Source organism: Sinocyclocheilus grahami, unplaced genomic scaffold (genome assembly GCF_001515645.1).
Source record: "Sinocyclocheilus grahami isolate Dianchi unplaced genomic scaffold, SAMN03320097.WGS_v1.1 scaffold777.1, whole genome shotgun sequence".
Lineage (NCBI taxonomy): Eukaryota > Metazoa > Chordata > Actinopteri > Cypriniformes > Cyprinidae > Sinocyclocheilus > Sinocyclocheilus grahami.
Window position 1 is genome coordinate 263,446 of NW_015505956.1, and position 22,482 is coordinate 285,927.

General features: G+C 40.2%; 1 protein-coding gene across 1 annotated transcript in view; it reads left to right on the forward strand.

The window, feature by feature from the left end:
* The window catches only part of LOC107561528 (ankyrin-2-like), a 168,761-nt gene that overhangs the window by 71,268 nt on the left and 75,011 nt on the right, over positions 1–22,482 (forward strand). The window contains 5 exon segments of the mRNA XM_016245991.1: positions 6,581–6,682; positions 16,897–16,995; positions 19,397–19,495; positions 19,586–19,684; positions 20,335–20,520. Coding sequence (XP_016101477.1) covers positions 6,581–6,682; positions 16,897–16,995; positions 19,397–19,495; positions 19,586–19,684; positions 20,335–20,520 — 585 coding nt within the window.

A 22,482-nucleotide genomic window follows, 5' to 3' on the forward strand; every position in this document is an offset into this window, starting at 1 on the left:
GTGTGGTGCATTCGCACGGGATAAGCGAAGCCTGTGATTTTACTCGAATTTACTGACTTATCTCCCGGATACGATGTCAAGGCTTTGAGAGTCCCATTCTATGGTCCGGTTAGATGGATTAAAAAAATAAACTAATATAGTTTCATGCCCTGTGTGATTTACATTTCACCAGGTTAAAATAGTGTCTTAGACTTTGTGCTTGATTAATTTTTAACACATTAATTTCAAAACATTTTCAGCTTTCTCTTTCTGCAAATTGTATGGTGTAGCGATAGGCTATGACAGCCGCAAAATACTATCAAACACTCCAACGCAGCTCCATTCTTCGCGAAAGATGGATAAAAAGGCGCACATATTTAAATGCTAGCCAAATTACAGAGATGCCGATTCGCACAGGACTAATATTATCACAGGACCTCAGTGTTCGGGCGAAATATGGTAGGTAATTTGTGGGGGAATTTTTACTTTACAAATTACAGACATGGCCGATTCGCACGGGATTAAGATCACAGACAACCTCCGCAATTATTACAAATGACTGGAGGTCACCATTAATCCTAATCCCGTGCGAATATGGCTGAAGTCTTACTGAGTGTGGTTCAGATGAACAGGCAGTGGCCCAACAGGGTTATTTCTGGATCAATAGGTTTTGTAACTATGAAACTATTCCGTTCACTTGTGTCACCAGACAGATCAGGCTGGTCAAGTCAAGTCAAGTCACCGTTAATTATATAGCGCTTTTTACAATACAGATTGTGTCAAAGCAGCTTTACAGCATTAAACAACAAAAAAAATGTTGATAATGCAAGAGGACAATAGTAAACACTAAATTTTTCAGTTAATAAGAATGAAACAGACTCATATTAGCATAGACGTCATTCTTCTTACAATGTAGCAAGTACATCGGATGTTATGGGAAGTGTTCCCTGTTCCGGTTGACCTAATTAATGCAGCCTAACAGTCCTTTAAAGGATTTGAATTATAAAAATGTGATAGTGTGTTATGTGTAAGCCAGGTTAAAGAGATGGGTCTTTAAACTAGATTTAAAATGACAGAGTGTGTCTGCCACCCAAATAACTTTAGGAAGACTGTTCCAGAGTTTGGGCTATAAATAGGAAAAGGATCTGCTGCCCGCAGTTAATTTTGATATTCTTGGTATTATCAAATGGCCAGAGTTTTGAGATCACAGCAGACGCGAAGGACTATAATGCAATAAGAGCTCGCTCAAGTACTGAGGAGCTAAACCATTCAGGGCTTTATAAGTAACTAATAAGATTTTAAAATGTATACGATGTGTATGTATACAAATGCATGTGGCTAGTTACCTAGTTTTACCAGTTAAGATTTGCTTGAGACCAGTACAGCCATAGTGGTACACTAGCTGGATCATGCTAATGTAAACTGTAAAATCTTTTTTGCAGTGAATGTAGCTTCTAATGTGGGGAAATTATTTTTAATTAATTATTATTCTTGACAGACAAGAGCATTTGTTGTTTGGTTTCAGAGAAGGGCAGAACTGCCGGTCTACTTGGTTACTGGGATGGGATGAGAATGTTTCTAGATTTACTTGTCATGGGATACTGAATTATTCATAAATCCTTCACACAGTGTATTGATTCAAGCAAAAAAGCACTCTCTGAATGAATGTTTTATGCTTAACTAGCCAACTAGTGATCTGTTGACTTATGTTTGTTGGCTTTTATGATGGTTAGGCTGGCAAAGTTTTAGTTGCAAGTTATTTTGACAGGTATTTAACGTTTTATTTTTTATAATTTATTAAATGATTCAGAACATACAAACATTGATTTTCAAATGATGGCATTAGTTTATGAAATGTCTAATAGTAGTTTACATTGTACCATGAGGAGTCTGCACATTATATGACATGTCCCAAATGACTTATATCTAGTTGAGTACACCCTCCTGAACAAGATCATCAAGATTTTTGGTATTATTTTCTTGGAAGAGAAAGATTAATTTACACACATAATACAGATAGTAGTTCACATACATGAACTAAAACACACACACGCACACAAAATCAACAGTTTTAATTTCATGGACTCTTTTATCACAATGTTTATCAACTTAATTGTTTGGTTGAACATAGTAAGCTTGCACACCCACCTGAGAGGTAGCATTACTTAAAATTAGCGTTACTAGAGCAGTTACATTTCTCATAAAGCAAAATCTCTCTGAGCACAGACCTAACTCTCCAGAGTGTTATCCTAAGATGCCTTCTCTATATAGAGATCACAGAGATCAGCCCCCTGTCTATCAAAACAGCCTTTGTTTGCATTTGTTTGAGCGTGCTTATAGGTGGTCAGACATACTGTGTCCTGTTCCTGACTGGAGCTGTCCCTGGAAATGTCCAAGTTTTACAGCACATTCAAAATGCCTTGTAAATACAATCCTACCAACATAGTCTCATGGTTGTCAGAGCAAATTATTTTCACCAACTGAGGGGGCTGCAAGCTACATTGATTATATGGTCAAGCACCATTCTTTTAGCCACGAATTTACTATTTACAATTACTATGTTTCCTGGTGTGATCTTTTTTGTGAGTTGTATTAAAAAATATGCACAATGTACTTTTGTAAACTTTTTTGCACATAAACACACTCACTAAATTAATTTTCTCTCAGAAGCTCTGCATTGGGTTTACATCTATATACTCAGCTCACTAAAGGTGCTGTGCAGTTCATCACTAAACATTTGCTGTTTATTGCAAATTTGAGTGCCTGCAGTCTTTCTGCTGAGGTATTAATGGTGCACTGCAATGGTGCTTTTTTAGCTCCTTACAAATCTATACTTGCATTAACCTCTAGACTTCTAGCCTTGGGCATTTCAGCCCATTTTTTTAACTGTTTATATTAAGTATGTTGTTCATGATGGACATTTCTATGGAATAGAATACTCCAAAATCCACCTTTACATACATCCACATTTATTTACTTTCAGTGATGTAATGTTCAGGACGTTATACTACAGACTATAGTGATTCAGAGATAAACTATTTAAAATGTTGACAATATTCAAGAAAAAGCTGAAAACTAATATTTTTTTGTGAGCACTTAACGTCTCAGGTACGTATTGTAAACCTCGTTCCCTTAGGAGGAAATGGGGACGTCACGTCTGTGACCAATGAATTGGGAATCTCGCCAGAGAGACCAATCTGCTTTGAGTGTAAACTAAACGAGCCAATGCACATTGGCATGCGATGATTGCATCCAGCTTCTGCTGATCGCAGCGCGAGTATAAATAGGCAACAGATGCACCGCATATTAGGTTTTTGCTGAGGAGCCGAGCCGGTGACCTGGATGCTCAGCGGTGGTACAGCAGCTGTGGCGACGGGACGTGACGTCTCCGTTCCCTCCTTCAGGGAAGGATGGTTACAATACGTAGCCAAGACGTTCCCTTTCAGTCAGTCACTTTCGATGTCATGTCGATGACTGAGGAATTGGGAATCCCTACCAAACCGCCACGAATGCTGCCCCTTCCAGTGTCCTGTACGAGCCTCCTGTGCCCCTTTTTTTGAGTAGGCCAGGGCTTGCAAAACAAGAATACCAGTCACTATTGCCGTTGCACTACCCACTCAGTGAGATTGGATAACACTGGGAAAATGTACCCGTTCCACTTGGAACAGAAACATTGCGGATGCCCCATCCTTCTCGAAGGAGATTTCGGAAGCACCTACACATATGGAAACCTTTTAGGTCCATATGGAAGATTTAGAGGTGATTACAACTCTCTTGGGAAATGGCAGAAAGTCTGCCGGGGGAAACACGGGCTCTGAGGCTATACCGTAGACGTTACACATATGTGATCCCCTTAGATCTCTACATATAGAATCCAACCACCTACTGGTTCTCAAGGATTCATTGAGTGAGGGCCTGGCACTGGACGTTCTGCCACGTCTGGCTGCCGAGGGGATGGAGGAACTTGACAGGGTCTACAGTACATATTCTCTGGAGTGGTTTTAGCAAGCTGTGTCAGCTGTAAACCGAGGCCTCTCAGTTCTTCTACCCGTTTGAGGTGAGAACACACGAGAATACCGGTTCAACACGAAGGCTATAGAACCTAGTGAACGTGTTGGGGGCCACCCAGCCCGCAGCTCTACAAATGCTTGTAAGCGAGGCGCCACGAGCCAGCGCCCAGGAGGAAGCAGCACTTCTAGTAGAGTGAGCTCACAACCTGAAACCAGCTGGCAAGGCACACCCTGTGCTTGATAAGCTAGGGTGATGGCATTCACTATCCAGTGGGCCATCCTCTGCTTGGAGATGGCATTCCCCTTCTGCTGGCCTCCGTAACAAACAAAGAGCTTTTCTGAGGTCCTGAAGCTTTGCGTCCGGTCCACGTACAATCTTAAAGCACAACGGGACTAAGCAAAGCTAGGGCTGGGTCTGCCTCCTCCGGGGGCAGCTCTTGCAGGTTCACTACCTGATCTCTGAAGGGAGTAGTAGGAACCTTGAGCACATAGCTGGGCCAGAGCCTCAGGGTTACCTGGGAGTCAGCCAGCCCAAACTCTAGGCACGATTTGTTGACAGCAATTGCGTGTAGGTCCCCTACCCTCTTGATGGAAGCCAATGTAACCAGTCATTGAAAGAAACTTTAGCTCAACTGACTGCAAAGGCTCAAATTGGACCCGCTGTAGTGCATCGAGCACCAGAAACAGGTCCCAAGAAGGTATAGAGGGAGGTCAGGAGGGTTCAACCTTCTCGCCCCCCTAAGGAACCTGATGACCAGGTCTTGCTTCCCTACCGTTCTCCCCTCCACGGGGTCGTAGTTAGCAGAAATAGCAGCGACGTAAACTTTAAGGGTGGAGGGAGACAGCCTATGTTCCAACCCTTGCTGCAAGAAGGAGAGCACGACTCTAATCAGAAATCTTAAGAAGTCCTCTCGATGAGAGGAACACCACTCGATGAACAGGTTGCACTTCAAGGCATAAGCGTGTCTCGTAGACGGTGCTCGCGCCGAAGTGATGGCGCCCACTACCTCATGGCGTAGGTCACCTAGAACCTCCGTGTCCTGTCCAGGATTGAGACATGAAAGTACGCTTCCAAACCAATCGCTGCAAACCAATCTCGGGGATGGATGCAACCAAAGATGAGTTTCTGCATTAAAATCTTGAACTGTAGCCTGTGAAGGCCCCGGTTCAAGACACGCAGGTCCAAGATTGGTCATAACCCACTGCCTTTATTGGGTACAATGAAGTAGGGGCTGTAAAACCCCGTCTTCATATCGGCTGGAGGGACCGGCTCTATCGCGTCCTTCGCCAGCAGGACTGCGATCTCCACACGCAAGACAGGGGCATCGGCTGCCTTCACTGATGTGAAGTGGATGCCCCTGAACTTGGGGGGACGCCGGGCGAACTGAATCGCACAGCCGAGTCTGATGGTCCAAAGGAGCCAGCAAGATGGGCTGGGCAGCGCTAGCCAAGCTTCCAGATACCATACAAGTGGGACCAGCGGAACCACCGTCATACCCGCAGTGGGGCAGCTTGTGGGCCGACCGAAGCGGGGTCTGAGTGTGCGGTGCAACACTTACCTGGTTCCAACACTTACCTTGACTTCTGCCAAGAAGAGAATTAGATCGAGACAGAGGCACCGGAACTCCACCCCTTTTGAGGTAATAGAGCCTGGCCCAAAACGCCGAGATGGTCATCTTCCCCGATGAGAGCATGACTCATCCACGAACACAACCTCAGCGTGCTTAATGCCCAGGCACGTGAGGCAGCAATCATGACCATCATCCACCACCTGGTAACGACCACATCCAGAAACACACAGGTGAAACGGCATCTATACCAAGACACAACGTCGTCTTTACGAAGATGCAGCGTTGGGTTGGCACAGACACAACATCGTCTTTAAAAAGACGTGCCCACCTGTGAATGCACTTTTAGGGAAAAAAGGCTCTTTTAGCGTGCTGAAGCGCACAGGGGAAATGGCCGCCTGCAACACAAACAGGGGGTAGTGCAGTCTGATGTGTGCAACCCACTTGACATGGGAAAAACGACTGTAGCACCATTCGGCCAACACAAGAAGCTCCCAGAGAGCATGCTGAACTTGTCTGTTCACTCAAAGCTTGGCAGGAGCAAAACGATGATATCGTTCGGCTCTGAAGCAAAAAGCTAATATGCAGTGCATCTGCTGCCTATTTATACTCTTGCTGCGATCAGCGGCAGATGGATGCAATCATCGCATGCCAGTATGCATTGGCTTGTTTAGTTTACACTTGAAGTAGATTCAAGTGTAAACCAATTAGAAGACCAATTCGTCGGTCACCGCCGTGACATCGAAAGTGACTGACTGAAAGGGAACTGTATCCTGCTGAATTTAAAAAATGCTTTCACTATTTCTTATATCCCTCCCTGTTCTGGCTTGTACCATCCTGTAAGATATTTGGAACTTCTAAGCACGTATTGCTAAGCACTTGTGTTATTGTCTCCTTAAGATGAATCACTTGTTGTATTCCAAATTTGTAAGTTGTTTTGAATAATAGCATCTGTTAAATTAATAAATGTAAACAAAAATATGTTAACCTGTACTAATGATGTAATTTTCCTATTTTTTCTAGTCGGACAGCAACACCAGTTTCCTTCGAGCAGCAAGAGCAGGAAATATTGACAAGGTTCTGGAGTATATGAAGGGCGGAGTAGACATCAGCTCTTGTAATCAGGTTGGTGTCCCTTTCTTATATGGGGCTTTTCCACTGCATGGTACAGCACGGTACGGCTCACTTTTGGGGGGTTTTCCACTGTGTACAGTACCTGGTACCTGGTACTTTTTTCAGTACCACCTCGGCTGAGGTTCCATGCGAGCCGTACCGTTACCAAAATGTGACGTGTAAACCCTGCTGATCACTTATTTAATGGAGAGAATCGTCACTACCTGCGTCACTGAACTTGCGACACATGACACTAGACCCGCTAGATTAAATCATCCCAGACAGTGAGGATCGAATGCAACTTTTTTTGAACAGTTTCAAAATGAGCACACCTTTTTTTAAACAACAAAATAATGACTGTTTCGTGGTCTGTTGAGGAAGTGCAGACATTCCTCTCATTGATAGCCGAGGAGCGGATCCAGCGAGAACTTGATGGGACGACACGGAATGAAAAATTTTTTCAGGAGTTAGCGGCAAATAGAGGTGGTGCAACTATAACGACATGTCTATAATCCCACCCAGTCTAAAGCGGTACTAAACTGTAATGGAAACGCAAAGTGTACCATGCAGTGGAAAAGCACCAGTAGATACTCAATAAAATATTTGTTGTAGCGTCTGCGTAGGATCATGCTGGAGTGTTGGACTGTTTTATTATGTCAAATATGTGTATAGCTTTCCTACTGGAATTTCTAACAAAATGTGGAACAGGTTCAGATCCTGAATGGGTTTGTTGGGGGTTCTAAAGGGGTGCTTTAGAATTCTGGTAAAACTGGCAACTTCAAAGGGCACATTGGAATGAAAGATTTTGAAGGGAACAACTTATGGACACTTGGCTTCCATGATTGTTTGTGCAAGTTTAATTGTATGACAACGGCACCTCTTTAACTGACTCTGCAAGATGACGCAGAAATGTGTTCTAAGGAACAATTTTTTTGTCCCCTACACCCTTCATTCCTTTCGAAGCTCTTACTCTGAAGGGCAAACCATTCGAAGGGATGAGCCCTTCAGAATGGAATGCAGCATCAGTCATTCATTCAACCAATTAGTTAAAACAGCTAATTTATTCAAGAACACAGCAATTGACTGTCTTAAAGAATGGGTCACTGAATCATTTGCTCACTCGATTTGTTCAAAAATGTAGATTCATTCCGTAACAAAACACAGCTGTGTGTTGCTTGGAAAGGAGTAAAAACATAATACAGACAAGTCTAAAACACAATATAAATTTGTTTAGTGAACTGTTTTCTAAAAACAATATTACATTTGCAGTCGTGCAGATATTTGGGTAAAAACTAGAGCCCGACCGATATATCATTTTGCCGATTTTGTCTGCCGATATTAGCCTGTCGCAGATATATTGGTATCAGCGAATATGCTGCCGATATGCCACTGATATGACATTGTTTTTACAGAACATAAAACGCAGATAAAATGTTTGTAAATGGTGTAATTACGTAGTTTGTCCAACAGAGCGCACTCCATTGTTTGCTACTGGCGACCTGGATGAAATGCTTTAAAGCTTAAGTGTATGGAATACCATTGAAACTTTGAACGGCCATATCTCCGTAACGGCGCAGCGGATCCACACCAAATTCGGGTGATCCCTTCAGCTCGAGGAACCCTCTCGAAAGTGGAATCGAGTGTACATCTCGAGGCCCCCTTTCGAATGAGACCACCCCCGCGTCGATAGCCCTCATGTTACGGGCGGTTAAATTCGGACACGGAGGGTGGCGTTTGAGAGGGCTCTTGGAGCTGAAGGGATCCCCCGAATTTGGTGGAGATCCGCCGACACATTCACGAGATAGTGAAACCAGCCAACACTTTCACTTCAGTAAGGAGGTCTCTTGTTCAGGCAGCAGCGTTCAAGCTTTGTCTTATTCGACCGTAAGTGCCCTGAGAAGTGGACTTCACATGATATTCCACCATGATTCCAGTTCCAAGGGAACAAACACGTTACATTCAAAGGGTATTAAAGTGTGCGAGATGTGAATTTAAATTTACAGAGGTATATGTCACAACAACAAACAACAAACAAACTTCAACTTTACTGTTCAGTGCACTGATGTCAGACTTATTTTGGATAATAAAGTTTATTGTTAAATGCCCTGCCTCCATTACATATCTTTGTCACGTCATTATTAGTGTTTGATCACCACATTTGAGTGATCATTGCAAAAAAATGTGTGTATGTATATATATATATATATTATGTTTATTATATTATTATGCTGTATTCTATATATTGTACAAGTCAAAAGTTTGGATGCACGAATGGGAAAGTGTCCAAACTTTTGACTGGTACTGTACTATAATATACACAAAGAATATCGGCCGATATATCAATTATCTATCGCCTTTTTTACTCCCTAATCGGTATCGGTACCGGCCCCCAAAAACCCATATCGTCGGGCTCTAGTAAAAACAGCACTCTTGCTTGTGTGATATTTCTAAATTTTATCCTATGATATGAAATACAAGACAAAAACTCATAAGGGGAATTTTTTGCAATTATGTCTTGCATTCTAATAGGCTACATCATGGAGTTAGTCATCATCATGTTTGTTTGTCAGCAACTGCATGAAATGTAAGATGATGTACAGGTCTGGGCCTAGGCAGGGTGCATTAAATGAGTTCCCTATCTGTCGGTCACTACGAGTTATGTCGTGACGACATTACACTCTAAAAACTGCTGGGTTAAAAACAACCCAATTTGGGTTATTTTGGCAAACCAGCGCTGGGTCAAAAAGGGACAAACCCAGCGCTGGGTTGTTTTGACGCAACAAGCTTTGTTATATGTTTGAAAAGAAAACATTTAATTAAAATCTATCCATTTTCAGATAGAGGTGCATCCACATCTGTAAGGATAGGTAAATGGTCTGTTTTAGAATTTCAACCACTTTGTGTGGTTGTTTAATGTCTCTGTCTACCACAGCACACTAGAATGCTACAATGGCAGCACTAGTGTGAGTGCATGTAATATTGATTAAATAAATATATTGCTTTCAGAAAGCTACTTCTTTACTGAAACATTAAAACAGACATAACATTCAAATACCTCACACATTTTCATGTACGTTGAGGGCTGCTCTTTAAAGGGTTAGTTCACCAAACAATTAAAATGGTCATAATTTATTCTCCCCCATGTTGTTCCAACCCCATACAAACTCTGCTAATTTTTAGAACACAAATAAATATATTTAATATTCTCTTAATTTTTGTCCTCTATTGCAAGTCTGGGAGACCAACATTTTCTGCTGAACGGACATGTTCGCTATGATATAATTTAAGATTTATTCAAATATAAATGTTGGCATGGATTACTTCTACAATAACTCTGTATTTTTTAAGCTTGAAAATACTGATTATCTAGACTTTCAATGGATTAACAAAACATTATGAGAGAAAATTAAAAGTATCTTCATTTGTGTTCTAAAGATAGACAAAAGTCTCAAAGGTTTGGAATGACATGAGGGCAAGTAAACAATTTTTTTGTGTGAACTATTCCTTTAAGAAAGGAAGACCAAGTTTTCTCAAGTTCTGCAATGAAAAACACAGACATCAGTGGTTTACATAAAATATGAACACGTAATCATGCTGTTGTTGCATCAAAATGGGATGTAAACAGGCAGGAGACAATTCAAGACATTTATTTTCTAAAAATAACTCAAAAATTCTCTCAAAAGAATGATGCTCTTCTATGCCTCTGGCTTTCAACATCTACAAAAATGTTTTACTCTTAGTAAAAAAAAAAAAAGATAACATGATGGAATTATGAACTTCTGAAGAAGCTGAGAAAATCGCCTCCTCCTCACACAAGAAGGCTTCTGTGTCGTTAACTCCCGGCACGGGCACAATGAAGACACAAAGCTCAACGAGTCTGAAATATTACATGCAAAACATTACTTTAACAATTATCACTTCATCAGCCTCAAAATAATTAGGCTAGACTTTATAAGTCCATCTGATTCCTGCATACAGGCAGAAATGAAAGCTTTCCAAACCTGTTGTGAGGATATCAAAGCAGTGGACAAGAGAAGCTGTGGGGAATCTTCAGGCATGCTTGGACTGTACTGACTGGGATGTATTCAGGAATGACACCAACAACCTGGATGAGTATACAGAGGCTGTGACATCGTACATAAGCTTCTGTGAAGATAGCTGTGTTCCATCACGCACCAGGGTGAGTTACAACAATGACAAACTCTGGATCACAGCCAGACTCAGACAGCTATGGCTAGAGAAGGATGCTGCATTTAAAAGTGGGGATAAAATCAGGTTTAAAGAGTCAAAGTACAAGTTTAGCAAGGCGGTGAGAGAAGCTAAACAACTGTACTCTGAGAAACTACAACAGCAATTCTCAGCTAATGACTCCACTTCTGTCTGGAAAGGACTCAGACAGATCATAAATTGTAAACCTAAAGCCCCCCACTCGGCTAACGACCAACGACTGGCCAACAACCTGAATGAGTTTTACTGTTGCTTTGAAAGACAATGAGACAGTCCTGATACCATCCCCCGTGACACCAGCCTTCAGCTTGAGCTTGAACATCAGCTCATCAGCTTCACCACAGCAGGAGCTGAGGCCTCTTTACAGCTCCACACCTCAACGGCTCCCTCCCCCTCCAGCCCCATTACAGGAACGTCTCTCTCCATCCAGGAGAGAGATGTTAACAGAGTCTTCAAGAGACAGAACCCTCGGAAAGCAGCCGGACCAGACTCTGTTTGTCCATCCACCCTGAAGTACTGTGCTGACCAGCTGTCACCAGTGTTTACAGCTATCATTAAGACCTCTTTGGAGATATGCCATGTGCCAGCCTGCCTCAAGACCTCCACCATCATCCCTGTCCCCAAAACACTCAGGATCACAGGTCTAAATGACTACAGACCTGTCGCCCTGACATCTGTAGTAATGAAGTCATTAGATCGCCTTGTGTTGTCCCACCTCAAATCCATCACAGACCCTCTCCTGGACCCCCTGCAGTTTGCCTACAGAGCTAACAGGTCTGTAGATGATGCAGTTAACATGGCCCTCCACTTTATCCTTCAGCACCTGTACTCCTCAGGAACCTACGCCAGGATCCTGTTTGTGGACTTCAGCTCTGCGTTCAATACAATCATACTGGCTCTGCTACAGAACAAGCTCTGCCAGCTGAATGTGCCAGATTCTACCTGTAGGTGGATCATAGACTTCCTGTCTAACAGGAAGCAGCATGTGAGAATGGGAAAACATGTTTCTGTACTGGCTCCCCTCAAGGCTGTGTTCTTTCTCCTCTCCTCTTCTCCCTGTACACCAACAGCTGCACCTCCAGTCACAAGTCTGTCAAACTACTGAAGTTTGCGGATGACACTGACACTGACACTCTGATGGAGATGAGTTTGCCTATAGGTGGGAGATTGACCATCTGGTGACCTGGTGCAATCAGCACAAGCTGGATCTCAATGCTGTATAAACAGTGAAGATGGTGATTGACTTCAAGAAGAACCCAGCCCCACCTGCCCCCATTATCCTGTGTAACTCCTCGGTAGAAACTGTGGACTCTGTCCACTTTCTGGCCACAATCATCACCCAGGACCTCAAGTGGGAGTTCAACATCAGCTCTCTAATTAAAAAAGCACAGCAGAGGATGTACTTCCTGAGGCAGCTGAAGAACTTTAACCTGCCAAAAACAATGATGGTTCACTTCTACACTTCCATCATTGAGTCCATTCTCACCACTTCCATCAACATCTGGTATGCTGCTGCTACTGCCAGAGACAAAGGCCGACTGCAATGTTTCATCTGCTCTGCTGAGAAGGTAATCGGATGCAACCTCCCATCTCTTCAGGACCTGTACACTTCCAGGACCCTGAAGCGGGCGGTTAAGATCATGGCTGACACTTCTCACCATGGACAAACATTTTGAAGCACTCCCATCTGGCAGAAGACTGCGGTCCATCAGGACCTGGACCTCACGTTTCTTTCCATCTGCAACTGTCCTTATCAACAATAGCCATGTCCCATCAGGGCTTCTTGCTCACGCCCATGGACATTACACTTCACATAAAAATAAATAAATAAAAAAATAAACACCATACACACACACACACACACACACACACACACACGCGTTGTTTCACACGGGTTACATTAACACTCACAACTCCGGCTGCTATATTCTCACATCCCAGACTGTAAGCTTTTGCACTGGCTCCTCGCTGCACAGTTTGCACAATGTTCAGAAATGTACAATTTAAGTTTCAACTGTGAACATTTGCATTCCCCCACTTTACATATTTTACACAAATGTATGAGTTAATGTTCATTTTGTATTTTATATTTTTATCCTCCTGATTTTTTTCTGCTCTTATTGTATAGCTTTTATTTGTCTTATTTTAAAATGGTTTGTCTCATTGTTCTATTATTTATTCTTGTTTTTCTATTGTCTTTGTTAAGCTACAATTTACCAAGACAAATTCCTCATTCATGTATACATACAGTACTTGGCAATAAACGTGATTCTGATTCTGAGATTGCACTTTTTTAGGTGAAGAATATATAATTAATATTTTAGTCTGAAAGGGATAATTTACTCAAAACTGAAAGTTCTGTCATCATTTACTCACCCTCATGTCATTCCAAACCTGTATGACCACCTTTCTTTAGCGGAAAAGAGATAGATGGAAATGGAATGAAATTGATTTGCAACTGTATATCACATGGATATCACACTTTGACACGCACATACAAATACAGTCACACTTCTGCGGGAATGCAAAAATCCATTTCTCAAGTACAAAGCTGATGCTTCATTGTGATGATTCACATCCTCTAAGGTGCTGATAAAGCTGCAGCTGGCAATCACTGAAGAAGTTTTCATACTGATGAGCCATCCACAATAAATCCATGACATGTAAAACGGTATATTTCAGATCTGCGTAAAATGGCAGTTTCTACCAGAGTGACAGAAGTTTGCGTCTAACACACTTAGATAAGCCCACAGGTACCGTTATCATCGATCAGTTTATCACCTCCGCTCCTGAAATCTAATTAAAATCTCTCGTCCCTGTTAGAGGACTCAACTCTGATTGACAAAGGCAACCGTTTACTCAGCTGCACTTAGAAGTTAAAGCTGCATTAAAATTGTAGGCCTGTGAAGCTAAAACATCCATTCGGCATCTGAATAATCACGTTGTTACATTTTTCCATCAACCTGCGGGTGAACCATCATTAGCCTTACTGTTCATTATAATCACCAACGTCGTACACAGCCATTTCTGCCAAAAACTTTGACTGAACGCATGATGGCAGAGTAGTTTTTCTCCAGTCGAGTCTGGGAATGTAAACGCGACAGATAAGTCCAGGCATGCTTAATGTTGTTAGTACACAGCTCTGTAACTACTGGATTTCATTTCCTCCTGTTTCGCACCTCTCCTTACTGGCTTTGCGTTGTTTCACACGGGTTACATTAACACTCACAACTCCGGCTGCTATATTCTCACATCCCAGACTGTAAGCTTTTGCATTGGCTCCTCGCTGCACATTTTGCACAATGTACATAAATTGTTTTGGGGAAGTCGTGGCCTAATGGTTAGCGAGTCGGACTCGTAACCCAAAGGTTGTGGGTTTGAGTTTCGTACCGGCAGGGATTGTAGGTGGGGGGAGTGAATGTACTGGTATTTGCATCATTATTCACCACCCCCCAAAAACATGTCTTAACCCATAATGGCTGTGATTGTTGCTGCCAGGAGGAAGGATCAAGGCTTGAAAGTACGCATCAATCGCTGCAAACCAATCCTGGGCTTGAACGCATTTGATAATGCGTTTCTGCATCAACATCCTGAACGGGAGCTTGTAAAGGGCCCGATTCAAGACTCGCAGATCCAAAATTGGTCGAAGGCCTCTGCTTTTCTTGGGTACGATGAAGTAAGGTCTGTAAAACCCCTTCCTCATCTCAACTGGAGGGACAGGCTCGATTGCATCCTTCGCCAATAGGACAACAATCTCCTCATGCAAGACAGAAGTGTCTCGGACTGCCACTGAAGTCTCGAGAAAATTAGCTACAAAATTAGCTTTTAAAATACAGCACCCAGTTTTTTTTTGTTTGTTTGTTTTTGCTGAGTTTAGTATTTTGAAAGACCAAATTTTGACTATTTCATGCCACTGATTGCCATTGATTTCTTGGTGCTTCATCATGCACCCAGAGAGTTTGTTGCTATTTTAGGTGCTCTATTATCAAGTGCCTACTGTACCTCATGCAAAGCATGTTCGCTTGTTAACAGCTCTGCTATGGCAACAGTGTGTGCCTAGTGTGGTAAGTAGGCACATTAACTATGAAACTATAATGCATGTTATGCAAAGTTAGTCTTTTTCAACCATTTACACAGATTTTAAACTACTAAAATAATTTGTCTTGTGCCTCCTTCTTTTGGACAACATTAGTATTACATCCTTCATCGCTCAATATAAATCTCAATTGATTTATTATCCTGTGGTTCCCTCTAGTAGACAACATTAGTACAACACATTGTAATCCATCGGCCATTTTGAGTTGGCAAAAACTTATTTTTCGATCTCCACTTGACTGATTCATAAGACATTTTGCATGTAGCATCTACAGACACTGATGACAAAAAGTTATCAAAATAATTTAAATTAGTCAAACCATTTAGATTATATATGCCAATATATTTAGTAACCATTGCTCCATGCACTTATTAAACCATTTGATGAATCCAAATTCCTTTGATAAATTTTTGCCATGAGGGTAACAGCAGGCACATGACCATTCAGTCTGCAGTACTGAATGCATTTTGTTTTTTTTTCTCCTTTGGCTAGCATGCTGTTTATTTCATGTAGCATAGTAGATGTGCGTGGTGTTGTTGCTGATCTGAGATTGTCTACAGAAGGGTCTGTCAGATTGAGCTTGACCCCACCAAAGTAGTTAAACTGCTTGAATGAGCTATAAACCGTCAAAAAAATTAAATAAATAAAATCAAAAGAATTTGACATGAAGGATATTTTTCGTCAGCGATAGAAATATTAGTTAAGCAGTAATGTGAGCAAGTTTAGTTTGAAAATTTTTAATAATAAGTAAGACACATTTAGACAGCATTTAAAGAAAAGAACAATAATAATAATAATAATAATAAATATTTATTTGCAACAACTAATGGAGTGCTGAATGCTGCATGCACAGGCAGTGTTGTCAAGGTAATATTGACCATGAGCAAATAATTTGCTGGCTGCAACTCACTCAACGGCCACCAGTCGCTAATAACAAGGGGTTTTGAATTCAACATAAAGTCCCTTTAAATGAAATTAAATCAGACAGGTCTGTTTAATCTAGCATGTTCCCATTAAAATGTACAATAACAGCCCAAACTTGGGCTTTTGACAAGCAGTAATTTTACATTTATATTTATTTCTTATGTAGACATGTTCAGCAAATTATACTGGATAAGACAGTCTTCTAGTATATTCAAGAAGTACTCATTATGTGATATATGATATATATTGATATATGATTGAGAGGAGCATATGTTGAATGTATTTTTTTTTTTATTCTATAAACTATTATAACTGTTATGCACGTTATATCACTAGATATTCATCGCATAATTCCAATACTTTGTTATTTTCTTGCTTTGATTGCTTTTCTATTAATATAAAATATGGAAAATGATAATAAAAAAAGAACAAGACATGTCCACACTTTTGACAGGTAGTGTTTCTATAAATAATGACATAACAAAAGCTTACTGTGCTTTCCAAATCAGGTTGTGGAAAGCAAGGTGTAGACAGTTAGATTTCTAGTTACTTCACTGCATTATCAAAGGTTGTGTCAGTGATTGGCTGCCAAAGAGATCCCACATGTCAGTATAATTTTAAGATTGTCTTTTAAGATAGCCTGCAGTAGTCGTCTGCTAGCTTGTGACACTCCTTATTTTATTAATACCTCTTTATAAAATACTTTTTTTAGACTGCACATTGCTTTTTTGAGACTGCAATTGCTGCAAATTTCATTTAATAGGATAAACCTGACATTCAACAAGTCTTGCCACATTTAACTTGCTTTAATATGCGCATATATTGAGTTTGTATTCTTAAAGACAGAAAACATACCTTAGGAATGGATGAGGAGGTACTTAAGTCTTCTTTCCCCTGTACATCTTTTTTATTATGCTTCCCTTTTATGTTTGCTTTTGGTTGAGAATGAAGTACTAATTTCTGTCTATGACCTCCATAGAATGGCCTCAACGCTTTGCACTTGGCAGCAAAGGAAGGACACATAGAGCTGGTCCAGGAGCTGCTGGACAGAGGGTCTTCAGTTGATTCTGCAACCAAGGTAGAGTTTCTCAAGAAAAATATGAATGGTACTTGTGTTAAGGTTTACAGAGACTGGCTGGAAGCTACAACACAAGTTTACAAATAAATAATGGTGTAACTTTATGCTGTGCTTTGAAAAGTATGTTAGCAACTCTGTAGATCACTTTTCTGTTAAGCATGTGAAGCTGCTTGAAATACGAATTATTTCTAGCTCTGCAGCACTGGCAGTCTGTGAGAGAAATTTTTATGAATGGCTTTGTGTATTTGCTGATCAAACCTGCTCCCATGCACAGTTGATCTTTTTCCTGACAGCTTAAAATAGTCTTGATAATTAACAACACTTCCCAACCTTTTAATCACCAACCCAACACCTGTAAACACACAAAATGAATGGGGGAAATCATGCTATATCAACATTAACATTTGAATGTCAGTTCTTATTTCAGGCTGTCAGGTCCCCTTGACATTCATGCTGTGATTTCAGGCTATGCTACTGCTTAAATTCATGTTTATACACAACAAGTATGTACAGATGTATTAAAACAACAACTTTATCGTTGTAATATAGTCATTTTGAGGTGGTGCTATCCTACTCTGACAGACTGCAATAGTTCTTCAGTCAATATGACAAGAGCTGAAAGGCAGGACCACTAAAGCTCCTCCAGGCTACAACACGTGTGCACATGAAAAAGCCTTGTGAACTGTTTTGGAATACATCATTTATGGAATTTTGTGTAGAAGCTTCCACACTCCTAAAGTGTGCTTCAATATCTTCAAAGTTTAATTGCTTTTTGTGTTTTGTTTTAAATACATTGTGCTGCATATTTGTAAAAAAAAAAAAAAAAAAAAAAAAAAAAAGGGTGGACTACTTTAAAGTGTTAAATGAATGGTGGACAGATTTTTTGACCTCATAAGAATTGAGGACAAAAATGGACAGATCATTTTGACCTCAAGTCATTTTCATCACTATTTTGAAGGGTTAATCAATTGTCAAAAGAACATTCATCTATTTATGTATGTATGTGTTTATGTATGCATGCATGCATGTATGTATGTTTGTTTCTAAAGCATTTTCCTTTGATTCCAAAATGGATGGGTAGTTAACAGAAGATACAGGGGATGTATTTGGACACTAAATACAGGGTTAGTTCTTTAGTACAGTCTGTTTGTCTATTTTCCAAAGGAACTGTGCTAATTAAAAAGATTTCACACCTATTGGTCAAAAACTGCAAAAACCAATAGAACCCCTTATAATCAGTGATACTGTCTACACTGAATGGCCCATTCTATTGCTGACATACCTCACATGCTCACGCTACCTCTGACATGAAGGACAAATGGATGTGGAACACTGGATTTTTGACAGATCCAGGATAGAGCCTCAAGCTGTTACAGCACACCCAGTGTTAAATAATAAGGTCTTGCAATACTAAAGGCTGCAGTTTCAAGACCGCAGTGATCCTAGAATTCAAGACCCTTAAATGCATTTCTAGGACCCTTGTTTTTTTGTGACACCACCACCTGGCCAATTCTACTCCATCAGAGGAGACCTGATTCAAATCTGAAACAGACAGATGCAAAGACTAAACCCGTAGAAATTATTCAGTTCTTAATTTTTATATATTGACAGCATGTAAGAGTGGACACAGCCATTTTAAACATGAATGTGCAAAACATTGGCTGTCAGCCGCTTGCAGTTATTTTAGCTGTGCAAAAACAGTTCATTATGCTTCTTAATGTTGCAAATTGGTATTTGTTATTATCATATTATTTTAATTTATTATTGTAATCAATACTACTTTGTAACTGAGAGAGTTTACTGCACTTTGTTAAGCCGGACACACCAGACAAGCGCCACACTGCACCAGTGCTAATTAAATGGACAGAGAAGCATTGTATCATATGTCTCTCTTGGAAGGTTTTAAATATTTAAATAATATAAATAATAATAAATATTTTAAAAGACAAATCAAATAATAGGAAAAATTTGTATTGTACAGTATTTTAGTTGACGTTACACTTGATTTCTGATAGAAGCACACATACAGAAATGGCAACATGGCTGATTGGGTTGCACTAATGTTGGGCTAATAACATTGCACACTCAATATTTCATGCAAATTCAGGAGCTTATCTAAAATATCATATTTGTTGTCCAGCAAGAACAAGGAGTGAATGTATTTAAAAAACATTTTTGTTCAGTCATTTATTAGAATTTGTCACAAAGTAAATAATTAGAATTTGTCACATAAATAATTTATTTATTCATTTATTTATTTTATTTTTTTATTTATTTTTAATTCATTATCCATGCCTTTCTGAATAAGGTATTCGGCTTTGGGCACATCCCTGATATCATTTGTGCCAAGCGATTTTAAGAGAAACTGAATAAATGATGAATGTGTTTGTTTGGCTCACAGAAAGGAAATACAGCTCTCCATATCGCTTCACTAGCAGGACAAGGAGAGGCTGTAAATATCCTGGTCAAGAGGGGAGCAGACATTAATGCCCAATCTCTGGTAGGAACAAGTTTGACATTTATGCCTGCAAAAGTTTTCCAAGTAAAAGGGGGGGATAAATAAAAACACTTAAAATCTCTGCTCTTCTAGAATGGATTCACTCCTCTGTACATGGCTTCTCAAGAAAACCATTTAGATGTAGTGCGGTATCTTTTGGAGAATGGTGGAAACCAGAGTACTGCAACAGAGGTAAAAAGTTCAAGTGCTTCTAAAACTGTATAGAATGACAAACTTTAGCTTAATGTGATTATTATTACAATTGCAACCAGATGTTCTTTCTAATTAGCTAAAACCATTTGCATTCACTTACACCGGCTGTCAAAATTTTGGAAGATTTTTTATGTTTTCACAAAGGCTAAATTTATTTGATTAAAAATACATTAAAACAGTATTATTGTGATTTTTTTTTTCTGATGTAAAATGTGTTCTATTTGAATGCACTTTTCTATTTGAATATATTTTAAAATGTCATGTTTTCTTGTGATGGCAATATTGAATTTTCAGCAGCTATTAGCAGAATTTCCACAGTCTTCAGTGCCATACGATTCTCCAGAAATCATTTTAATATGTTGATTTGCTGCTCAATAAAAAATAAAATAAGAAAAAATCATTTTAATTGATAAAAAGCCCCGCAGCTGATCCTAAAGATTACTTTGCTGATGTCAATCACAGTTCTGATTGCCTATATGCTGTAACAAATACTAACCCCAAACTACACCCTAACATTAACCTTAAAGTATACAGAGGTAGCATCCAAATACTGTGGTGTCAGGATTATTGGCATAATGTAAGGTTAAATGCATTATTTTAAATATATATTTTCTTTTTTCTTTTTGCAGGATGGCTTCACACCACTTCCTATTGCACTGCAACAAGGCCATAATCAGGTGGTGTCCATCCTTCTAGAGAACGACACAAAGGGCAAAGTACGTCTGCCTGCCTTGCACATTGCAGCCCGCAAGGATGACACCAAATCTGCTGCCCTGCTGCTCCAAAATGACCACAATGCCGATGTTCAGTCTAAGGTAAATATGGGCGGAACATAGAGCTGAGGGTAGTATGTTCAAGGATGGAAGGAGGAAATATATATTGAAATCTAAACTGAAATTTGGCTTCAGAATTTAAAAAAAGTTTTATTTGAATGATGAATAATGTATAACAGTATGTGTGGCCTTGATGGGATTTACCAATCTCTGCATTAGGGTTGAGACCCAAGATTGGTTCTGGTAATGGTTCTTATACATCTTCATACTTCTTCACGTTTTAGCAGACTTGTGCTTGCGGTCTAAATTGAATATTATTTTAGATATAGACTGGGTACTCTCAAATAATACAAAGACAACTAGCTTACATGTATCAACACATCAGAATCAGAATGAGCTTTATTGCCAGGTGTGTTTACACATACGAGGAATTTGTTTTCGTGACAGAAGCTTCCACAGTGTAACAGAATGACAGTGACAGAACAAAAAACACAGAAAATAAAATATAAAAAAATAGAACAAGTAAATAAGGAATAAAAATATATAAATCGACAATTGTACGTGCAGGTATATTACAATAGACAGTTTTTGTATGTACAGGTACTGTATATTATGTGCAAATTTGAGGTGTAGACTGAGTATGAGTGTTAGATAAATAAGTGTATGAGTGTATAAATAGTGTGTGTTCCACAGTTATTGTTAAGTGATCATGAGATGAATTGCCTGAGGGAAGAAACTGTTCCTGTGTCTGGCCGTTCTGGTGCTCAGTGCTCTGTAGCGTCGACCAGATGGCAACAGTTCAAAGAGTGAGTTTGGGCAGGAGGAGGTTTGTGTTAAAGGCCGAGCTGAAGTCCACGATCAGGATCCTCACATAAGTCCCTGGTCTGACATGCAAAACTCCCGCGGCGAATAGAACGGCTTGCAGTTAATGAAGAGCACTTCTAGATCTGAACAGCACATCTTCTTTAACACAGTTACATCTGTACACCACCTCTCATTGATGTAAAAGCATGTCCCGCCGCCGCGTGATTTCCCTGTTGATTCTGCGTCGCGGTCTGCACTGAACAGCTGAAAGCCCAGGAGACTCAACGCGCTGTCCGGAATGGCGTCTTTCAGCCAGGTTTCCGTGAAACACAGAGCAGCAGAGTTTGAAAAATCCTTATTTGTCCGGGAGAGCAGAAGAAGTTTGTCCGTTTTGTTGGGTAGAGAGTGGAGGTTCGCCAGATGGATGCTAGGCAACGGCGTTCTGAATCTGCGCTGTCTGAGCCTCACGAGCACGCTGGCTCGCTTCCTCCGTCTGCGCTTCCTGAAGCGCTTGATCAGCGCCGCAGCTCCCCCGACAACAATGTCCAGCAAAACATCCGAATAGTCGAAAACCGGTGAAATATCAGGTGGTGTGTACTTCCGAATGTCCAGCAATTTTTTTAATTAAAGGTATTTCCTCGGTTGACTTCCTTTTGAACAGAACTGTCAGGATTCTGCTGCACATTTTTAGCAAGATACGCCTTTTTTTTTTTTTTGCAAAAAAATAGTTTTTTTTTTTGTGATCTCTGACCTGTGCAATTTGATCAATCTCTCAGCTGAATTGAAAAATAATTAAATAAATACACAAACTTAAAAGCTGCGTGATTGGATGGGGGTTGTGGGGTCTGTAATTTTGCATGCTTTGCATGTGACTACAGTTGCAGTCTGAATCAGACTAATGACTTACTCGTTGATTGAGTTGGTAGTTACACATTCAGAACAGTTTTGTCATAATAACTGGTATTTTAATTAAACACTCTGGAAAAAAATGTTGAAAAGTAGTAGTTTTTGTTTAAGTACATTGTTAGCACCAATTGAAACAAATCATCTAATTAATTTCGCACATTATGATTCCCACCCCTACTCTGCATGTAGCTACTAACAGACTGTTAAAGATTCAGCATCTTGTCACACTGTTCTTGTAAAACTGTTTATTTAGTTTCAGGATGCTTTTAGTGTCTTCCATTATTGTGCCAGATG